Source organism: Protopterus annectens, chromosome 11.part0, assembly GCF_019279795.1.
Source record: "Protopterus annectens isolate FY-2018-M chromosome 11.part0, PAN1.0, whole genome shotgun sequence".
In the NCBI taxonomy this organism is placed as follows: Eukaryota; Metazoa; Chordata; order Ceratodontiformes; family Protopteridae; genus Protopterus; species Protopterus annectens.
This window is the reverse complement of record NC_056745.1, coordinates 51812073-51831635: the sequence shown is the minus strand read 5'-3', so window position 1 is coordinate 51831635 and position 19563 is coordinate 51812073. Positions and strand designations below refer to the sequence as shown.

Sequence of the window (19563 nt, the reverse complement as noted above, 5' to 3'; positions counted from 1 at the left end):
AAAGCCACTTTGATAAGGTCACTTTAGAGACTGGACAACATTTTTTGTTGTCTGCAAAGGATATAAACAATTGGGCAAATTTTCTGAAATCCTTAGTCCTGTGTAAATAAAAATGTAACATTTATGAACATCCAATTGATGGAGCTTATACTCTGCCTTGTTGCCATAATTGGGGAAGAATACAGGAAGCTCTATGGATTGATTTAAACTGTTCTCTGAACACACCTAATGGTGGTTAAGAAAAAGGTCTTCCATGTCAAAAATTTCAATGGACAAGAAGCAGCTGCCTCAAAGGGGGAGAGAATGACATTCTCTAAACAAGATTTAAATCTCAGGGAGGGAGAGGTTCTCTTATTGGAGGTCTTAAAAGGGTAGTACCTCATAGGAATGTTTTACATAGCCTGTGGGACATAATGTTACATCCCATTTCTCCTACAGCACCCGAATGATGCGTCAAGAGATCTGGAACTGGGTCCAGAATCCAAGGCTCCCCTTGCAGATGAGGCCAGAGGAATGGGAACCAAATCTGTCGAGGCCAGTAAGGAGCAATGAGGATTAACTTGCAACCCAACGACTGTGCTTTCCGAAGATCCTTGGGGATCAGGGGGAATGGTGGGAAGGCATAAAGCAGTTCCGGGGGCCAATCGTGAACTAGAGAGTCCCTGGGTGACTGTCCCAGTGGTGGGACTAGGGCAAAGTAGCTGCTGCATTTGCTGTTGACAGGAGTGGTGAAAAGATCGCAGCATGGCTGGCCCCATTTGCAAAAGATCTGCTCTGCAACTTCCTGTTTCAAGGACCACTCATGAGGCATCAGAATAGCCCTGCTGAGCTTGTCCACTATCACAATGGATTTCCCCAGAATGTGCATTGCGACCAGAAAGCTTTGGGAAGACACCGCCCATTGCCAAACTTGTAGAGCCTCTTGGCACAAGGGGTAAAATCTGGTTCCGCCCTGTTTGTTGATGTACCATACTACCAACATATTGTCTGTCTGAATTGCTATAGTCCCCATAGGTATAGAGTCTTGAAGTGCTTGCAATGCCAGAAGCACCGCTCTCATCTCCAGGACACTGATGTGCACGTAGTACTCATGTTCTTGCCAAGTCCCTTGAACAGTCTGTCCCAGATAATGCCCCCCACCCTATATGGGTCACTGTGGCTATGGGTTGGGGGTTAGAAATGGTCTCCCCATTGATACCAGAGGGGAATGAAGCCACCATGCTAAATTCTTCTTTCATGTCTCTGTGATCCAAATCTGATGTGACACTGGTAAATCCTGGAATGACCATTGAGCCAACAGGAGCCACTGCAGAATTATCATGTGGAAGCGCGCCATAGGGACCAAGGTAATGGCTGCAGCCATCGAACCCAAAACCTTGAAGATGAATCTTGCCTGGATGCTCCTTCTTTTCATGAGGAATAAAACCTGACGTCGAATGGTTAACACTCTTTTGTGAGGCAGTTTTGCTATCATGGCCCTTGTATCTAAATCTGCCCCTATAAATGTAATATGCTAACAAGGCAGACTTTTTGTAGTTTATGGTGATGCCCAGTTGTGAACAGGTGTGAAAAGTGGAGTCCTGTGCCTCGATCAGTTGATGCTTGGTGGTGGCAGTGAGTAGCCAGTCATCTTGATATAGAAACAGTTGGAATTCTAGATGCCTCAGATGAGCCGTGACTACTGCTATACATTTGGTGAACACCCTGTGGGCTGTGCTGTGACCAAAAGGAAGAGCTCTGAACTGGTAATGATGGTCTCCCAGACGGAAGTGTAGGTACCTCCTTGACCGCCTGTCCATTTTTATATGGTAGTACGCGTCCTGGAGGTCAATGGAGCACACCCAGTTGTCCTGACCCAAAAAGGGAAGAATGAACTGCAGTGTTACCATCCGGAACTTTTTCTTGACTGATTTGTTGAGTTTGCTGAGATGCAAAATGGGCCTCCAGTCTCCTGTCTTTTTCGGAACTAAAAAGAACCTTGAGTAAGTGCTGGATTCGATTTGGTCTGCAGGTACTTCTTGGATAGCTCTTTTTTTCTAGCAACCTTTGAACTTCTAGGTTTGCTTGATCCCAAAGACTGGGTGGAACATCTGGGATTGAGTGCTGATTTGCTGTAGGAGGTGGTTGGGAGAAAGGAATTTTGTAACCCCTGTTTATTACCGACAATACCCATGTATCTTCCGTGATTGTTTGCCAGGCTTTTGGGTACTGGGATAATCTGCCCCTGACTGCCTCCATAGGCGGACAGTCCGGCCTACTTTCAGGAGCACTGGAAAGGCCTGCCAGAGAAGGTATCTCTGTCAGCCTGATTCTGTGGACCCTCCCCCTGCCATAGGATTGGCATCTCCCCTTATTACTTCCCCCTCTGCCCCTGGGGGAAAAATCTCCATGTGTGTCAGGCGAAACTCCCTGGGATTTTCTGAACCACATCTTCCTGCTCTTCTGACCCTTGGGGTAAGGTCTAGAGGGAGAGGAAAAATGTACTCCCACAGCAGAGAGTGTTTTGGCATCCCATTCACACCTGGGAAGGGTCTCTTTTTCCTGAGGCCCGAATAGAGGATGAGTCGCCAAAAGGGGTGCTGGTAAAGGAGAACTTGAAGAGCTCTGCAAATTGACAAAGGCGCATCCACTCCTGTGCCCGCTGCCCTACTTGCTCCATCTGTTGCGTAAGAGATCAGCCGCATAGAGGAGTTAACTATAGATGTCAAGGTCGCAAGCTGTGAATCCGTCTTGCTCACATATGCTTCGCATACCTGCCCATAGTACGAGAACCAGGTCTCCACCTCTGGAGCCGGTGCGGCTTGTTCCACAGTCCCCGCTGTTGCAATCTGTGGCAGGCAGTCATCAGTCTTCCTCTCACTCATCTTGTTCGGCAGATGGACAGAAGAAGTCTCCGCTAATTCTTTCTTGGTGGCTGCCGCCACCACCATAGCATCAAAAGGCACACCCTTAGATAGAAAGGACCTATCCTCTGGAGCAGTTATGAATTTATTGGGCCTCCTCGGAACTAGTTCCATAGTCTCTGGGGAGCTCCATGCCTTCCGACTCACTAAGGCCATCAGAGGGTCGAAAGGTGGAGACACCCAAGAGGTGGAGGGTGAGGAACTAAATGCATCCAGGTACACAGACTCATCCTCAGAAGGGGCAAGGGATTTCCAGCCACCCCTCTGTCTAAGGATTTCCAGGATGTCTTAAAAAGAGACATCCTCAGAGGGGGACTGAGGGGGACTATGGGGACCCTTCTGAGTCCTCCAAGTCTGTGTCTGAAGTGAGAGACTCAGGGGAGTTCAAATGCTTCCTCTTGCATTTTCTCTTCTGAGGGACCTCGTCTGAGTGGTGCTCAGTGGAGGTTTCAGAAGAGGTGGGTCACCCAATGGGGTGCCCCTGAAGCATGGGTTCCTTATGCTTGGGGGGAGGGGTCAGAGGCAGACTCAGGCACCGAAAGAGTAGGAGCTAATGGAGCTAAGGGTGGAGTGGTCTCAGAGGACAGCACGCTCCTTATCACCATGAAGGCACCGCGGTCATGGGCCAAAAGAATCCCTGGCTCCAAAGAGCCAGGAGATGATCTTCAAACCAAGGACGATGGCTCTGAGGCCGATGTAGGAGCTGAGCTCACCTGCACCGAAGCCCCGAGAGGGAGAGCAGGGTCAGATATGTGTCAAATGCCACTCCCCCCTCGTAGCCAATGAGAGAGCATCGGCCCCCAGATCCCTCGATAGACCGAGACAACGAAGAGGTCGGAGAGGTAGTCGGAACCAATAAACCAGTGGTAATCAGAGCCAGCGGTTCCACCACAATGACTTCCATGCACTACAGCTCCAAACTCAAAGGAGTCGGAGTAGGAATCGATAACGGTGCGGGTTGAGCTGTCAGTGCCAATTCATTGTGAGCTGGCTCGATAATAATTTAGCTAATGCCTGTGTCTTGAGGAGCCTCTTCACCACCCTCTCCATATCATGATCCGACAGACTCCTGGACGACTGAGATGAGTGAGAGGAAGACTGATGACTGCCTGCCACAGATTGCAACAGCGGGGACTGTGGAACAAACCGCACCGGCTCCAGAGGTGGAGACCTGGTTCTCTTGTGAGTCCTAACTGGCTCTGAAACCACTGATGGAGCCGATGGAGAAAGAGCTTTGTCAGAACCAACACTGGGATCAGACAAACTCCCAGGTTTGCCCTTAGATTTAGATGGCTCCAAAGCCGGAGCCGACAAAGACAATGGTTTAGGGGACTTTTCCTGTTTCTTTTACTGGCTGAGAACCCTCAGTAGCAACATCAAAGGGGCTCTCTAATAAGCCTCACAGAATCAACTTATTTTTTCTTTCCTGCAGGACCCGAGAACTAAAAGCATGACATATAGAACATGAGTCCTGAAGGTGAACAGCCCCCCCAAGCAATAGACACAGCTCATGTGCCTGTCCGTAAGGGACATCCTCTGGCAGCACGAGCCACACTTTTTAAAACCCGAAGGTTTTGACTCTCTAGGATCTTTGGACATGCTAGCAGTAACCACAACAGTATCCAAGAGTAACATCAACAACAGCAACAACACCACTAAAATAAACCTTTAACTTTTTTTTTTTTTAAACAGGAAAATAGAAAGGAGGGAAGGGGAAGAACCTCTAAGTTAAACGGCGACTCCCCCAACCCAGGACAGCCTCTAACTTAAATGGCTGCTCCTTTAAGAAAAAAGAAAGGGAAAAAAGGGAGGCAAAAGGCCCTTAAACTAAGACGGGGCTGATAGAAAGGGAACAGGGAACCCTCTAAGTCAAACTGGCTCAAGGGAATGAGTTAGGCGTAAAAGAAAATGATGGCCACAACAACAACAAAGGCAGCAGCGGAAAGGTCAGAAAAGTGCTAGCCTACAATGAAATGCACTCTAACACTAAACTCACACTAAACTAAGAGAAATTGCTATCTGAAACCAAAATATTATTGGAAAAAACAATAAGAAGAAAATACTTAGCCTGAGCCAGTATGAGCAATCTCAACGCTGCAAGTGACAAATGAGATCTGGGTAACTACCACTAGGCATGCTGGGACAGGGGCTAGCCTTGAGCCAGTAAAAAGCTCTCGAGCTATAGTATAAGGCCGAGTCAGAGCCGAGGATTGGCTCCAAACCCAACCAGCAAGAATGGAGGTGAGATGTGGACAACATAACCATGTTTCTTTTGGGTATCTTTGTTTTCTGAGCTATTTTAGTGCCTCAAAATCACTCCAAGTGCTTCTTTTACAATTTGAATGTGTTTCCTCAAAATGGCAGATGATGGGGTTGCCTTGGTAATGTGGTCTTGTTTTCTTGCTTTCATTCCTTCTTCCCAGAATACATTTCAAGTCCTCTTTATACGAGTCATGCTAGACATAAGGAAGTGGTGGTGGTTTCTCATTTCATTAAGATAGAATGGCAGGACTGTGAAGCACTATCATCTAAACACACCTTCTGAAACAGAGCTACTTCTATGTTTCCCTGACTGAGTCTCATTTATGTGTCTGTCAGAGCTTGATCTATGCTATAAATAGCTGTTAGCTACTTCCAGCAAAAGAAAGTATGTAAATAGCAGGTTTCTGTAAAGGAATTATTTTGTAGTTCTAAAAGAAGTGAAAGACTTTCTCCCACACTCTTAGGCTGAGATGTGAAAACTCTCACTGCATTAAATGATCCTTGCTGTATATTTACAGGTGACGAATAGTAGGACTCCAAACCTAGTCTGTTTGCTACTTCCCAATGCTTTCAAGCAGACTTTTTTTCTCTCTTGTGAATGATGCAGAATTAAAATGTGCTTCACTAGTTCCTTAATTATTTCTGTCATGTTCACAACCCCCCCTTTTTTTTCTATTTCACATTTATTTATACTTTGGTAACAAGGAAAGTTAACTGGTCCCAGGACCCTTTTCAGCTACAACTTGGGCTACATTGGCAAAGATAATAACAAGTAATAAATGCACTCAGCAAACAAATAAAAAAAATATTGAACATCACAACAGCCATTCTCCAAACTTCAGGGATATACTCTGTGGCTAAGCTTAACTTAAACAAATTGGGCATGTTTGGTGCTATTTACCAGTCATCCATGTAAATTGTTTGGTCCTGTGGAAGTGGTATTTTTAGTTCCTGGAAGCATATTTAGTACATGTTTCTTTATGATCTTTATGGTGTAAGGGGCTCAAAGATTTGTGGAATTTTGATGACTTTTTTTGGAGTAAAGTTGGAACTAAATTTCTCTGAAAGTATATTTGCTATGTCTTCAGCGTCAGAGTTGGTGCTATCATTTTGGATTTGATCAGAACACTGCTGGGTGTAACTTCTTAATTTTCTGATGTAATTAAAGACTTATAGTGATCCTTGTCTTCCGATACTAGTTTCATTTCATGTTTTGCTTTGAGTGTCCTAATGGTAATTTTTAGTTTTTTGCTGATCTTTTTGACAGAAACTTTAATGTAGGTACATTTAGGTTTGCTATATGGCTTTACATTTTTTCTTTTGTTGTAGAGCACAGTTACACTGGTAAGACACCAAAGTGGTTTGTTCTTAAATTTCTCATTATATTTGTTTTTTACTGGTAACTGCCAGATCTACACATTATTGTAGGTGAAACGAGAACATCACTGTATAAATAACAACTGAGGCTGCACAGGGAACAGTGAACTTACCAAAGCAGGTAAAATTTCAGTAGCAAATTCTCATCTTATCTCTACCCTACTCTATGCCTCTCCAATATTTACTAACCTTGGACAATGTGATCTAAATAAGCTCGAAACCTGCTATAACAAAATCGCCAAATTCGCCACAGGGGCTTCCTACCGTACTCACCACTGTCTCTTACTAGCAGAACTGGGCTGGCTACAGCTCCCCCACCTCCTTCAGTGGTACCAACTCACACTCGCCCACAAACTAATAAACCAACCACTAAACGTTCCATCCCTCCAGAATCTACTCCAACCCTACATAACCACGAGACCACTAAGATCCAGCCACAAAAACCTCCTACAGGTCACAAGAGCCATTAACTCTGCTGGAGAAGCATTATTCTCCTGCACTATAGCCAAACTCTGGAACTCCGTCTCATCCTCAATTACCTCTGTAACTTCTTGCACCCACTTTAAATTCTTACTAAAATCACACTTCAAAACTTGCCAGATATGCCCTTGCAACCCCCCCTCTAATACCATTCACTCCCCCCACCCACTACCTCTCTTGGCCCCCTATCAACAACCTACTCTTAGCAAGCTTGGCTACTCATGTTCCTAGCTACCTACCACATAATACTAACTTCTTGTAGCAACAACTGCTAATGGCTGTTATGTACCTCAAAAACAGTTTGTATCAATTGTTCACTGATGAATCTCAACTACATTTTAACCATGTTTAGTATATGTCACCATATTTTAAAATTGTACTATGCTCTACAGCTGTTTTACATCTGTTTTCTTCTTCTCTTGCGTCCTTAACTGGACTAATGTCTATATTTAAATGCTATTTTTTTAACTGTATAATGCAAATAATACTTAATGTGGAGCTTTTCTCCCTGGGCCTGAGCTGAAAACGGAACTGTGTCCAGTCGGACTCTCCCGGTCAACAAATGTAAATAAATAAATAGATAAATATCTCATCAGAGATCTTACATAAGTTTGCCCAGTAAAATTAAAACTGTTTACTGCAGGGATGTTTGACACTTTAAAACAAGGGGGTCACTAAACTGTAGTTGGATTTAACCAAGGACAAAGACACTATAGAGTGGTACAAGTGGAGGCTATGTTAGTAATGATGTGGTATGGATGAAGTTTACAATGCCCCCTTGTTCCCACCCGTCATGGTTTACTGTTTGTCCTAGAGAGCTGTTATATATTAAGTCCAGAAATCTTTAAGCATAACCCACTGCTGTGATAATAGGTTCACTAATGTATTGATGGAGAGTTGAAATCACCCATCATAAAAATACTTTTTGTTAGTGGCACTTAGGAATCTCTTGTAAGTTGTTTGGTGAGATGAAAGGAGTCCTATCTCAGGCTATAAATTTATAATTTATTTTATTTCAGGTACACTGGAGTTCAGTGAGCTTAGTTTATCCATAGTTTCATAGGTTAAGTACTACTCTAGCTCCCCTTGCAGGCTATTTTAAACCTAGCCAGTTTCCCTCAGAGATGAGAATCAAACCCATTAACCTGAGCCTGTGAGGTAAACCTCTTAACCATTATGACAGCCCCCAGTCCAAAATGAATTATGAGAAATCTGCCTAATGTCGATACTGATTCTAGAAAAAAAAATGCCCTATAGTATCCCCCAGGTTTGAATGCATAGCAAGTGCTAGTTTTATAATGAAACCAATTCTCAGTTACAACACAGACATGGACATGCACATGTTCAAGGTGCAGGAGAACTTTGTTATTGAGATGTCTGACTTTGAGAAGAATAACCCTGATATAGTCAGATTTGGAATTTGCAGTAATTTTACATGTTTTTTCTGGGATGTCCAGCAGCTGGATTCTAACGAGAAAAAAAAGCCATTATGGGGTCACTGAGGCCTTTGGGCAGTAAGCATAAGCCATGGAACAAAAAGTGCAGTTTTTTTCTTTATAAAACAAGTTAGCCTGATCCATACTTCCCTCTGAAATTATACCAACTAGTTAGCCAATTGTTGAAACTAATCTTTCTTTGTATTTAAGTATTATTGTGGCTGGCAATAAGATTCCACAAAGGGACTGTATACTCCCTGCATCTGATGTATTCACAGTGAGGTCCAAATTGTCTCTCTTCATGTCCCTCAGGCTTGAGTGCCGCAAGTCATTTACATTCACAAGGGCTACCACCAGATCATATTCATATTTACCCAGGGTAAGGGGCTGAAGTGCCCTTGCAACATCATACAGTCTGGCACCAGAGAGACAATTAACTGTCACACTGTCCTTCTTAGCCTTGTAAGCCTAGAGTTATCGTGCCTGATACTGTGGTTACCAATTACAAAGACATTCTATTTATACATTTCTAGGATGTTTGGATGTGACTTTTTAACAGCATCATCATATGTTGGTTTGGTATAATCGAGTATGGTGTGGGTAGTAATATGTTGTGCTCTCATGCCTTCTGTTTTTAAATGACAGGGTCACTTCCACATTGTGTACATACTTACATTTCTCAGAGACTGTATCATGCATGTCAAGTAATAGTTCCAAGTCTGTGACAAATGGGCAATTCTTATACTGCCTAAGACTACAAAGTGCTATGAGGCTGGCTACAGAAAGGATACAGGTTGAATGGCATTCCATGTTGGCCAAATATGTCTACGTCTTACAAGGGGTAAGCACCACCAATTATAGAATTAGTTTAGCCACTAGGTACAAGGCATCTTAAGTGCAAGACTGTACAATACAGCAAGTGCAAGATGTTACAATGATGAACACAGGAGCAATAAGAGTAGTAAATAAAGCCTACAACACGTTTAAAGCAGCAAGAAAGGGAAGTATGGCAATAATGCATGTGGAACAATAACACAGCAGCTAGAACAAGAAGCCAAGAGATAAATGTGCAGAAGCAGCAGATGAAGAACACAGTGGCAGCTACAATAACACCACCAACAACAGAACAGCTAACAATGTACTGCTGAACACAAGCATATTGCTGCTCACAGCACAGCTAGGGCCAACTGATTTCAGTAAAACCAATCAACATCATGGTGTGACGCACAGATCAGGAAATGTAGCTATTAGTTAATGACAGGACACACTACCAAAGGAATCTGGTGAAAGCAAGCAGCATGCAAATACAAACAATTCACTTGCCTCTATGAGTACAGTATGAAGCACCTCTGTGCACAGTACAGCATTGTGTAAACACACGCAACATAGAGCAAGCTAGTAAAACCATGAAAATCTCAAAACAGTATACTGGCCAACAGCAGCAACTCTGTTGTTTAAAGGACTAAAGGAATCAGAAATCTAGAACCTGTCTGGTTCCCTCTCCTCTTAGTAGTGAAAACTGGCAAACAATTTGAAATTAAGATTACTTAAAGTATAATACCAATGTGTACAGCTTGGACAGTATAGTCAAATAAAATGAATAAAATATACTTATCCCAGATCTTGTGGGTTGATGATGTAGTCACATCTGGTAATTCAGGTCACAATCAGGAACATTTTGCTCAGTGTAAGCAGCACCTAGCAACTAACCGCTAGCCCACAGAAACACACTCAGCTTACAGCAATCTAATAAAACCCTGAAAAAATCAAAAATGCACACTGGCCAATAGCAGCAATAATTGTTTAGAGGTCTAAAACAAACAGAAGCCCAAAAAATCATCTGGTTCCCTCTCCTTTCACCAGTGAAACTAGCAAACATTTTAAAAGTAATGCTACTTAAAGTCCAACATCAGTGTACAACAAGAACTGCAGGCTCAGATAAAAAGAAGAAAACACACTTATCCCAGATCTTTTGAGCTTGGTGGTACAGTCAGATCTGTAATATAACAGAATGAAGAGCTGCTTCTGTGTACAAGCCTGAAAACGTAATGCTGTAACGGTATGAAGGAGAGAAATGGGCAATGAAGGAATGAAGTCATGGCTGGCTTCTGAAAGCAGTCAGCAGCTGACTGATAAGTTACTATATGTTGTTTAGTAGTTAGAGCAAATATTAGTTCATTTAAGCCACTCCTGTCTGGAAACAATTGTATCTGTACTCCATTTACTGATCATTCAGCTTGTACAAAGTTAGGGTTGTGGAATAAGAAAGCAAAACCTTGTAAGGTCAGAAAAGGAAAAAACAAATGAGCTGTAGTGTACTATCAGTTAAGAATGGCACAGGTTTGCATACTTACAAGTATTACCATCAGGAAATGTGCCCACTGGCCTATCTACAGAAAGTGGAATTAGTCTTATGGCTTTTGCAAATGTGATGAAGAGGACTTATCTGCACTGTGGGCATCTTCAAAAAAAGAATGGTTTATGTCTACTCACTTTAAATATATAAATAGACACAGCAAAGTAATAGTGCTCAAATTATTGTTCGGTATAATTACACTGCACCAAATCACATTATGGAAATCAAGTAAACATGTCAATAATCACACTGCTAGTTATGACAATAAGAGTGCAATACATACAGAAAATGAGCTTGAGTATACTAGCTCTGTAAACATAGTACTAAAATGTTACATTTTACATTGTTGTTGACAATAACAAAGAATACCTGAGGCTATACACTTCTGAGTAGTTCTCGGCTTCTCCTTTTGGCAATGTTACGTATTCTTTTGGAGAGTCTGACTGCATGCCAGAGCAATGTATCTGTACGTTGAAAGATCTGTTTAGTAACACAACATTAACAAGCAAAATGAATTTCTGAATAAATCACAAAGTATTAGCTTATCACCTGTATTTCTACACCTCTGATATTAAGTAGATATTCTCCATCTTTCCTGATGCCCTTTCTCTTCTGGATGTCTCTGCAGCTACCTGAAATTTCACCTTTAACAGAAAGAGATAGAAATTATAATTTCAAAGTGTTAAGTGCTTGCCAGTTTCATAGATCATATCACCCTGAAATAATCAGCCTGAATCATCTAGCATACATGGTCAGCAGGTAAATAAACAGCTAAGGAACAGGTTTACCTATGGTATCTGATTACAGTTAGTGTTCAGAAGTAACATGATGAAAGGGCTTTGAACTTGGGTAATTACTGTATTTTTCTTTCAAATAACTTAAGAAGTAAAAAAGATAAATTATTTATAAAACCAAAGCCAAAAAGTCACTGTACATTAACTAGTTAAAAAGACTGGACACTGGCTCAAGCACATAATCTGAAATTCTGGCAATGATTTCAGCAACATGTGTTAGCAAATGAACCTGTACCAATACAAAGCTGATTGGGGACTGAGAAATCCAGCTTGGATCTATCATTACAAATAAATACATGGGTGATATTTCTAGCATGGATAAGACGTATAACGAGAGACCACAACAGTACCTGATATTAGAGTGCTCTCTATATTTAATTATTCAAGAAAAACTGTTGAAGGGGCTCTTATAAAGAATGATACGTTTTCTTGTTCCTGATGAGTTACATCCAGTAAAGCTCTCAGCATATTAAATAGAGTTAAACCCACCTTGACCCAGGCCAATGCCACCTGCATGAAGACTGACAGGTATGACCCCCATAGTCATAGTTTTTGTCACCAAATCAGAAAAGTCCTTACTGCAATGGAAATCAAATTAATATCACTTTTTACAACATGATCATCTTAATTAAACAACCAATGTTATAAACATGGATATAGGTACAAAGTCCCAGAAGGGCAGGCACAGTTGATGGAAGTACAAATACAGAACAAGAAGGTCTCCATTATAGCAGTCCATCTAAAAAAAAGTATGAATACAGTTTGAATTAAAGAAACTGCATTATCTTACTTCAACTGGACTCCTGAAGTGGATCTTCTCTAAAGTTGCTGAATGCTTCAACCTAAATGAAATATCAAATTTGGCTGTTTAACCTAGGCTCTGCTGGTTCAGACTAGATGCCATGAATCTATGAAGCACCAGGCTAAATCTGAAGGATACAATCTTTCCTGAGAAGAACGGTTTGCTTAACTTTTTTTTTTTTTGTGCAAATTAGGTGGTTAATACTGATCATTAGGAATTCAGGCAAGCAAACTGTTAGGCACAAATCTGTGGATGTTTGACCAACTGTAGACTTAATCAGTAGGACATATTACTAAGACTTTTTTTTTTTAAATGTGTGGATAAGGTAAACAAACTAGTAAAGGAAATGCTCAAGGCAGTATACCTGGCAGAGTAGCCCTGCTGAAACAGGCTCCCTTTCCAGAATACAGATTTTAGTTATAGTATTTTGTAAAGCAATACAGTGACGACCTAGACTCCAAGAGAAGTAACTACAATATAAACATCCTTGCTGTTCAGTTCACTGTAGTGGATTAGAAGGTGGGTGGCATTGCTTTTGGCAGCAGAGCTACACTGCCAACAATTAATACAGTTTGCACAAATACCTTCCATTCTTCACTAATAACAAAACAGATGAAGAACTGGCCACTTCTGTGAGTCTGTATGGCTCATGGCTTGCATTCCAGACTAAGACTAAAACAGATGAAGAACTCATCATTTCTGTATAACAGTCACTGCCATGAAGTACAAATGAGGTTACCAGGGCATATCAGGAGCAAAATATTCACTTGTAATGTAAGGTCTAGCAAAACAACAAAATGTGAATAAACTGAATTAAAGTAATGTAATAGGTTCATAGGTACTTTTAGGCTACTGAACTGTGAGAATCTAAAGAAACCTAGCCTTATATCTCCATGGTAGTTTTTAGCACTTATAGCTTATGTTGGTACATTTACATTTTCCCTTTCCATGAGGGATAGGAGTACAAAACCAGGGGCCACTTGGTGTTACCCAGCCATTCATCCAAATAACAACTGAATAGAGACAGAGAAGAGACAATCTGCTGCCAGATTGAAGAAACTCCAGCTCTATTCAGTCGCATACCGTCTGCTCAGAGGTGACATGTGCCTGACATACAAGGCCATGTCCAACCTGGAATTAATGGACATGCTCCACCTCAAAAAATCCAAATCCACCAAAACCACTAGAGCAAGCGACTTAAACCTTAGCACGGATATAAATAGGACGTGCTGGAGGGATAGATTTATCACTCAGAGACTCCCTATGCTGTGGAATAAAATCCCGGTCCATGTGAGGAAGAGCACCTCGCTGACTCGGTTCAAGAGAAATCTAGACCTGTGGATGGGAGATAGTAGGTTTACCCCGGGAATCATCTCTGTGTCACTGCTGGACAGAGGCACAACAAACTAATGGGCACAGTATTTTTTCATATAAGGGGTGGCGTAAGCCACAAAAATTTGGGCTAGGCTTATAAATGCCTTAGGGCAGATAGCCTAGTATAAACCTATGAACCTATGAACCTAAGTACTTTACCTTATATCAAGTGGAAAACAGTTCTATAAAAGTAGTATTATCTGTGATACAAACCTTTTCCTCAACAATGCTCTATTTATTTTGCAAAAATGACTGAGATCCCTTGAGTGAGTATTTATAACACCATTGGGCTTGGGCATGTATAACGCGTCTGACATAATAGGATCTGTTGAAGCTCAATACATGAGGCAGAGGTCAGTTGTCAGGGGCCTGTATGATACAGAGAAGAGATACAAGGCCTTCAGATGGTCTGCATACTCTTGATTTTTTTTTTTGTGAGAAAGTGTTGTGGTCATTCTAGTTGTGACAAGTGTCTGGACAGGTACCTACCTGAATGGGCATTATACTCAATGGTCAGCTTAATGAGTGCTGAGAAGACTGGAATGATTACAGCCTTTAGGTATATGTTGTGTGATGAAAAATGATTCCCTTACAACAGAGGATATGTGGTGATCAAAGGACAGCTCATTGCTGACATATGTTCCCAGACCCCTAACTACAGGATCGATTTTAGGGGTGTGTTGTCAATGTGATAGTTACAAGTAGAGTCATGCTTGTGAAGGATAAGATTACACACTTCTTGGTCTACAGTTTTAGTCCATGGTTTTGGCACCAGCTGTTTGTTTGGGACAGGCCCTCTTGGAGAATCTTGGCATCCTCTGGGGAGCTTATGACGGTATCAAGTTTGCAATTATCTGCAAACTTGATCAGCCACAAACCCTCAACCATAGCTTTGACACCTGAGAAGCAAATGTCAAAGAGCAGTGAGTTAAGGAGTGAATCTTGGAGTACACCATTAGTGAATGGTCTTTTGTTGGAGGCAGAGCCACTGACCCTTACTTCCTGGGTTCTGTTTGTAAGCCAGTGTGCAATCCAATGAGTTACATTTAGCTGGGAATGTCTACGTATACCAGAGTGCGGGATGGTATCAAACACCCTTATGATGTCTAGATATGCAGTGTGCACTATTTTGCCTTCATTCATTGCTTCAGTAATGTTTCCACAGAATCAGGTTAAGTAGGCAGGACCTACTCCTAACAAATTCAAATTCGGTTGGGTCAAGAATCTGTAAGTTACCTATATATTTATTTGCACACTCCTTAATGGTCCTTTCCATAGCCTTACAGATGAGACTGGACAGGCTTAGTAATTAGTCTGCTGAAGGCCTACGTTTGAGTAAGACAGTGATTCATCTGGCACAAAGTCTGTACGGAGGCTAATGAATAGCTTCTACAGGGAAATCAGACAAGTCATGTTTCAGGCTGAGCAGCAGGCAACTGGTGTGTTATTTGGTCAAACAGACATTGTATTCTTGGCCTTAGACAGCACCTTTAGAACTTATTCTTGGGAGATTTGAAGGGGGATGCAGATGTGGGTATGGCAGGGTGAGGGACGGGGGATGAAGTTTGAGCTAAATTTGTCTGTTAGTAGACTGGCGATGTCTTCTGGGTTCATGTATGTGATATGATTTACTTAAGTCTGCACAATGCTGGGCACTGTTTCTGAGACGTTTAACATAATTAAGGGTTTTAGCATGGGTGGCTATTTTTACCTCACATACGGCTTTGGTTCATTTGACCAGAGTCAGGAGTTCTTTGTTTAGTTTAGCAAGAGTCTTTTTGCCATCTTGAGAGTTAGATTTATTTTTGAGTGCAGTGAGTTTATTTTTCCTTTTACTTTAAAACCTGTTTAAATTTGGGTTTTACTGCAAAGGGTTATTTTTAAATTTGGCATTTTATTTATTTTTAAAAGGGGACAAATGCATCTATGCAGCTATTTACATGTGCATAGAATTTACAGTAAATGATTGAAGGCTGCCAGCCTAGCTAGACAGAATTTTGTAAATACTTTTATGTCATTTGTAATTATTAATATAATCCACAGACTTGTTTTACAAATGTAAAGAGAACTATGCGTTACGATTAAACTATATGGTGTACTGAGCTTCAAAAATGTAACCACAGTGCACCCTGTTGGAGGAAAGCTGTTAAGTAAAGAATTACAACTGTGTTTGATCTCAAGCTCGGAGACAGGATGCTTCGGCTAGAAAATTATTTCTATTGTTATTAAGACAGAGATAATTGCTAGATTTTACATGTAAAAGTATTTTGTATTGTTGTGGATTCCTGGCTATGTGCAGCTTACAAAGAAATGTAAATTTTGAGTTTCTGTTAGCCTGGGAACTAAAGGAGAAGTGATAAAAATGATGTAATGTGAAATGACTCAGCAGTACTGGGTATTATCAATTTAAGACTTTCTCAGAGAGAAAGACTGAGCATTTTGTATCTTGATCTACATCTGACAACAACTCACCAGGCACTTGCTTTGCTCTGTAAGTAAAGTTATTTAGAACTTATTTCTCTTAGAGATAGATAGGAATTTAGACAGATTAGTCTAGCTGTTTTCTATATTTATGTCAGACTATCCTACAGTATTGTTTTAAAGTTCCTGTGATTTCTGAACTCTCGATTAGCACTGTTTTGAATTGATGAGATTTGTCATATACTTTTATTACTTATTATTAAATATTTTTAAACCTTTCAACTATGGCTGTTTTGTGTAGAGATAATTTAAGCTCTTAGATAGTACTTGCATGTATTTGGTGATACTGTCCAAACCACTGCAATAGTCTTGCTGGTCAGTCACTGTTACTATTTGGATAACAGCAACACTGCACAGAGAAATTCTACTAGTTGGTGGCAGTCAGTAATGCCTTATAGTCTGGGCAGAAAGGGGGCACAGTTGGATAACTTGTGCCAGCCTTCCCCAGGAGTGTCTGTGTGTTTGTATATAAATCAAATCATAAAGTGTGTGTCAGCTACTTGGGCATGGACACAAAGCACTGGTTGGACAGAGAGGGTGCTGGAGGTTTTAGCTTGACCACTAGGCTGAGATCTGGACCCTATAGCTGTGCCAGTGGGGAGTCTTATTGGGTATCTGGAGAGAAAGGGAGAAACCAGCCCCAGACTGACTGTGATCTCTGTGTGCTCTTAAGGGAAATTGTACATTACTGTGTATGTACTTGTTATCCCCCCAAAGTGCATGCCCCTCACTGGTGCTAGTGGCGAAAATTGAGGCTCCTTGATTACTGGGCCAGTGCACTGGCATCATATATTAATTGTTTGGCAGTGGTGGGAGATCCACATCAAATATTAATTGTTTGATAGTGGTGAGTTAGCCACATCACATTCTAACTGGCTTGTAGTGGTGTGGATAGTGAATTTCTATAGCTTGTGTACAGTGATCACCAAAGGTGTTTTTGTACTCTAAATAAGCCAAGCAGTGAATATTCAGAGTTCAGATCACAACTGTTTTATTTCTTTTGTCAGTTTAGCTAGTCAGGGTGAGCAGACAAGCACGTCAGCAGAGGAGTATGGTAAGTTGATAAGGAACTCGTTGGCTGAGATGTGCCAGGTTAAAGGACTGGTGTATGGAAACCTGACTAAAGACATGACTGCAGCTTTGGTCATAGCTGCCTCAGAGAATAGCAACCAGGAGGATGATCAGACTGGCTGTGGAGATGTACAACACTCAGAGAATGGATAGCTCAACCTTCCTGCAGAGGACTTAAAAATCTGGAGCTAGAGAGACTTGAGTTGGAGGCCAGGCATTTGGAAACAGAAGCAGCAGAGAGAGAGAGAGAGAGAGAGAGAGACATCTACAGGCTGAGGAGAATGAGAAACTGCTAAGCCTGGAAGCTGAGGAGAAGGAGAGGCAGAGCCATCAACCTACCACAGAAACTACAAACCCTTCAGTCTGAAAGCCAGGGAATGAATTATGGAAATGATCAACAAGGACATTAGTGGACTTCCAAGATGGCTGCACATTTAGTGGCAGGTTAATTCTGGCTCTCCCAGTCTGAAAACAGAAACTTAGCAGAGAATGCCAGTGGACTTAGAATTCTGGGTAAATTTCAGTAGCTGACTAGTAAGTGCACTATCTACATGCCAGGAAAAAAGAAATATAAAGGACCTGGAGAAAAATCAGCTACAAAAGTTGAGGAAAAATACACAGACTGGGAAAAGTACTGCTGTTGATCAAAAAGAAGCAGTGCAAGTTCTAGACATGACTTCCAGTAACCTAGAGGACCATATAAAGCAGCTGCACACAGACCTGTTAAAATAAACAAAACACTAACAGTATATAAGAAGCTTTGAACAGATATTCAGATAAGGTGATAGAACTGCAAAACTCACAGGTTGAAATGAAGAAATGGCTGGCTGAATATGAGACTGCACAAGAACAGAGGTTTCAAAAAATAATTGAATTACAGGACAGAGCACTTACGGAAAACCTTAGTTTTTTGCTGTACCAGAGACGCTGGAAGGAAAGGAACAGACTATATTAATGTTATGAACAGACTATATTAATTTTATGAAAGTACAAATAGGCAACTGGACTGGTATCCCACAACAAGAATTATTAATGGAAAAGGCACATTGTGTGCATGCTCCAATCCTGGCTATGAGTAAATGACCTAGACATTTAATGGTAAAAATGCAATCTTACCAGCAGGAGGAGTTCATTCTGACAAAACTGTGGCAGAAGGACAAAATACTCAAAGTGGGAGACAGCAGAGTGTTTGTGGAGAATGACTACTCATTGCACACCAGGCAGAAGAGGAATACATTTATTCTATTATACTGGGGATGCTGAGAAGCAGGTGGGAGATTCAAACTGCTGTACACAGCTATCCTCAAAATATTTTTCCCTGGAGTAATAAAAACATTGTTTGATGAAGTACATGCCAAGGAAGAAATACAAAAGTTTGTCCAACAAAAATGAGCTGTGAAATAGGAGGAGATTCTGCTTCTTGTTATTCTGGTAATAAATACCACAGAGAGACTTTGCCAGTGAAATCTTTCCCAATGTTTCAATGGAGAATGATTGAGAAAGAGAAAAAAGCAAAGAAGTTGATTAGAAGAATTGAGAGTACACTGGAAATGAAGCAGAGTCAGGGTTTGGGAGATGGAGACGAAAAGGTATAGAAAAAAAAGAATCTGGAAATATTGGACTTTCGTGGATGTTGTTAAACTTGTAGGGGACTCTAAAGCATAAGCCCTACTTCATGTCATTAATGTTTGGAGACTAAAATCAGTAACTTGGAAAATGAAAAATGTGGGTTTACAAAGCAATAATTATATTTGTGAAACAGGACAGAACAAGAAAATCAGAAAATATTGGACTTATTTGGACTTTGCTAAACTTGTAGGGGACTCTAAAGCATATGCCTTACTTCATTCATATCATTAATGTTTGGAAAATACTCAAGAGAGGGGAAGAGGAGGGACAGAGTTAACTGTAAGTAAAAAAATAAATTATGTACTCACCATAATGATCCGTATGAGTAGTTGTACTTCATTTGTCTTTAACCTATAGGTTACGGATCCGTAATGGATCCGTCATGGCTGCATTTCAAACATCTGATCGGAGCACCAAGCTCCTCCCCTTACCCATAATGCCCCATCTCCTTCCTCCCTTCAGATCGAGTTTACTGCCAAACAACATCACCCATTCCCGACCTAATAATACCTTACCACAACTAGTAACATAAAAATCCTGAGCCAAAGTATGACTAAGGACATTCCTGATGTAACCATCTCCATATATGGTCAGTATC

The 19563-nt window shown here is 41.2% G+C and overlaps 1 protein-coding gene across 1 annotated transcript in view; it reads right to left on the bottom strand.

Moving 5' to 3' along the window:
* The window catches only part of ADAMTS20 (ADAM metallopeptidase with thrombospondin type 1 motif 20), a 3636702-nt gene that overhangs the window by 219746 nt on the left and 3397393 nt on the right, over positions 1-19563 (bottom strand). The window contains exons 34-35 of the mRNA XM_044087413.1: positions 11364-11458; positions 11184-11278 (exon numbers count right to left, since the gene is read on the bottom strand). Coding sequence (XP_043943348.1) covers positions 11184-11278; positions 11364-11458 — 190 coding nt within the window. The remainder of the gene's footprint in view (positions 1-11183; positions 11279-11363; positions 11459-19563) is intronic.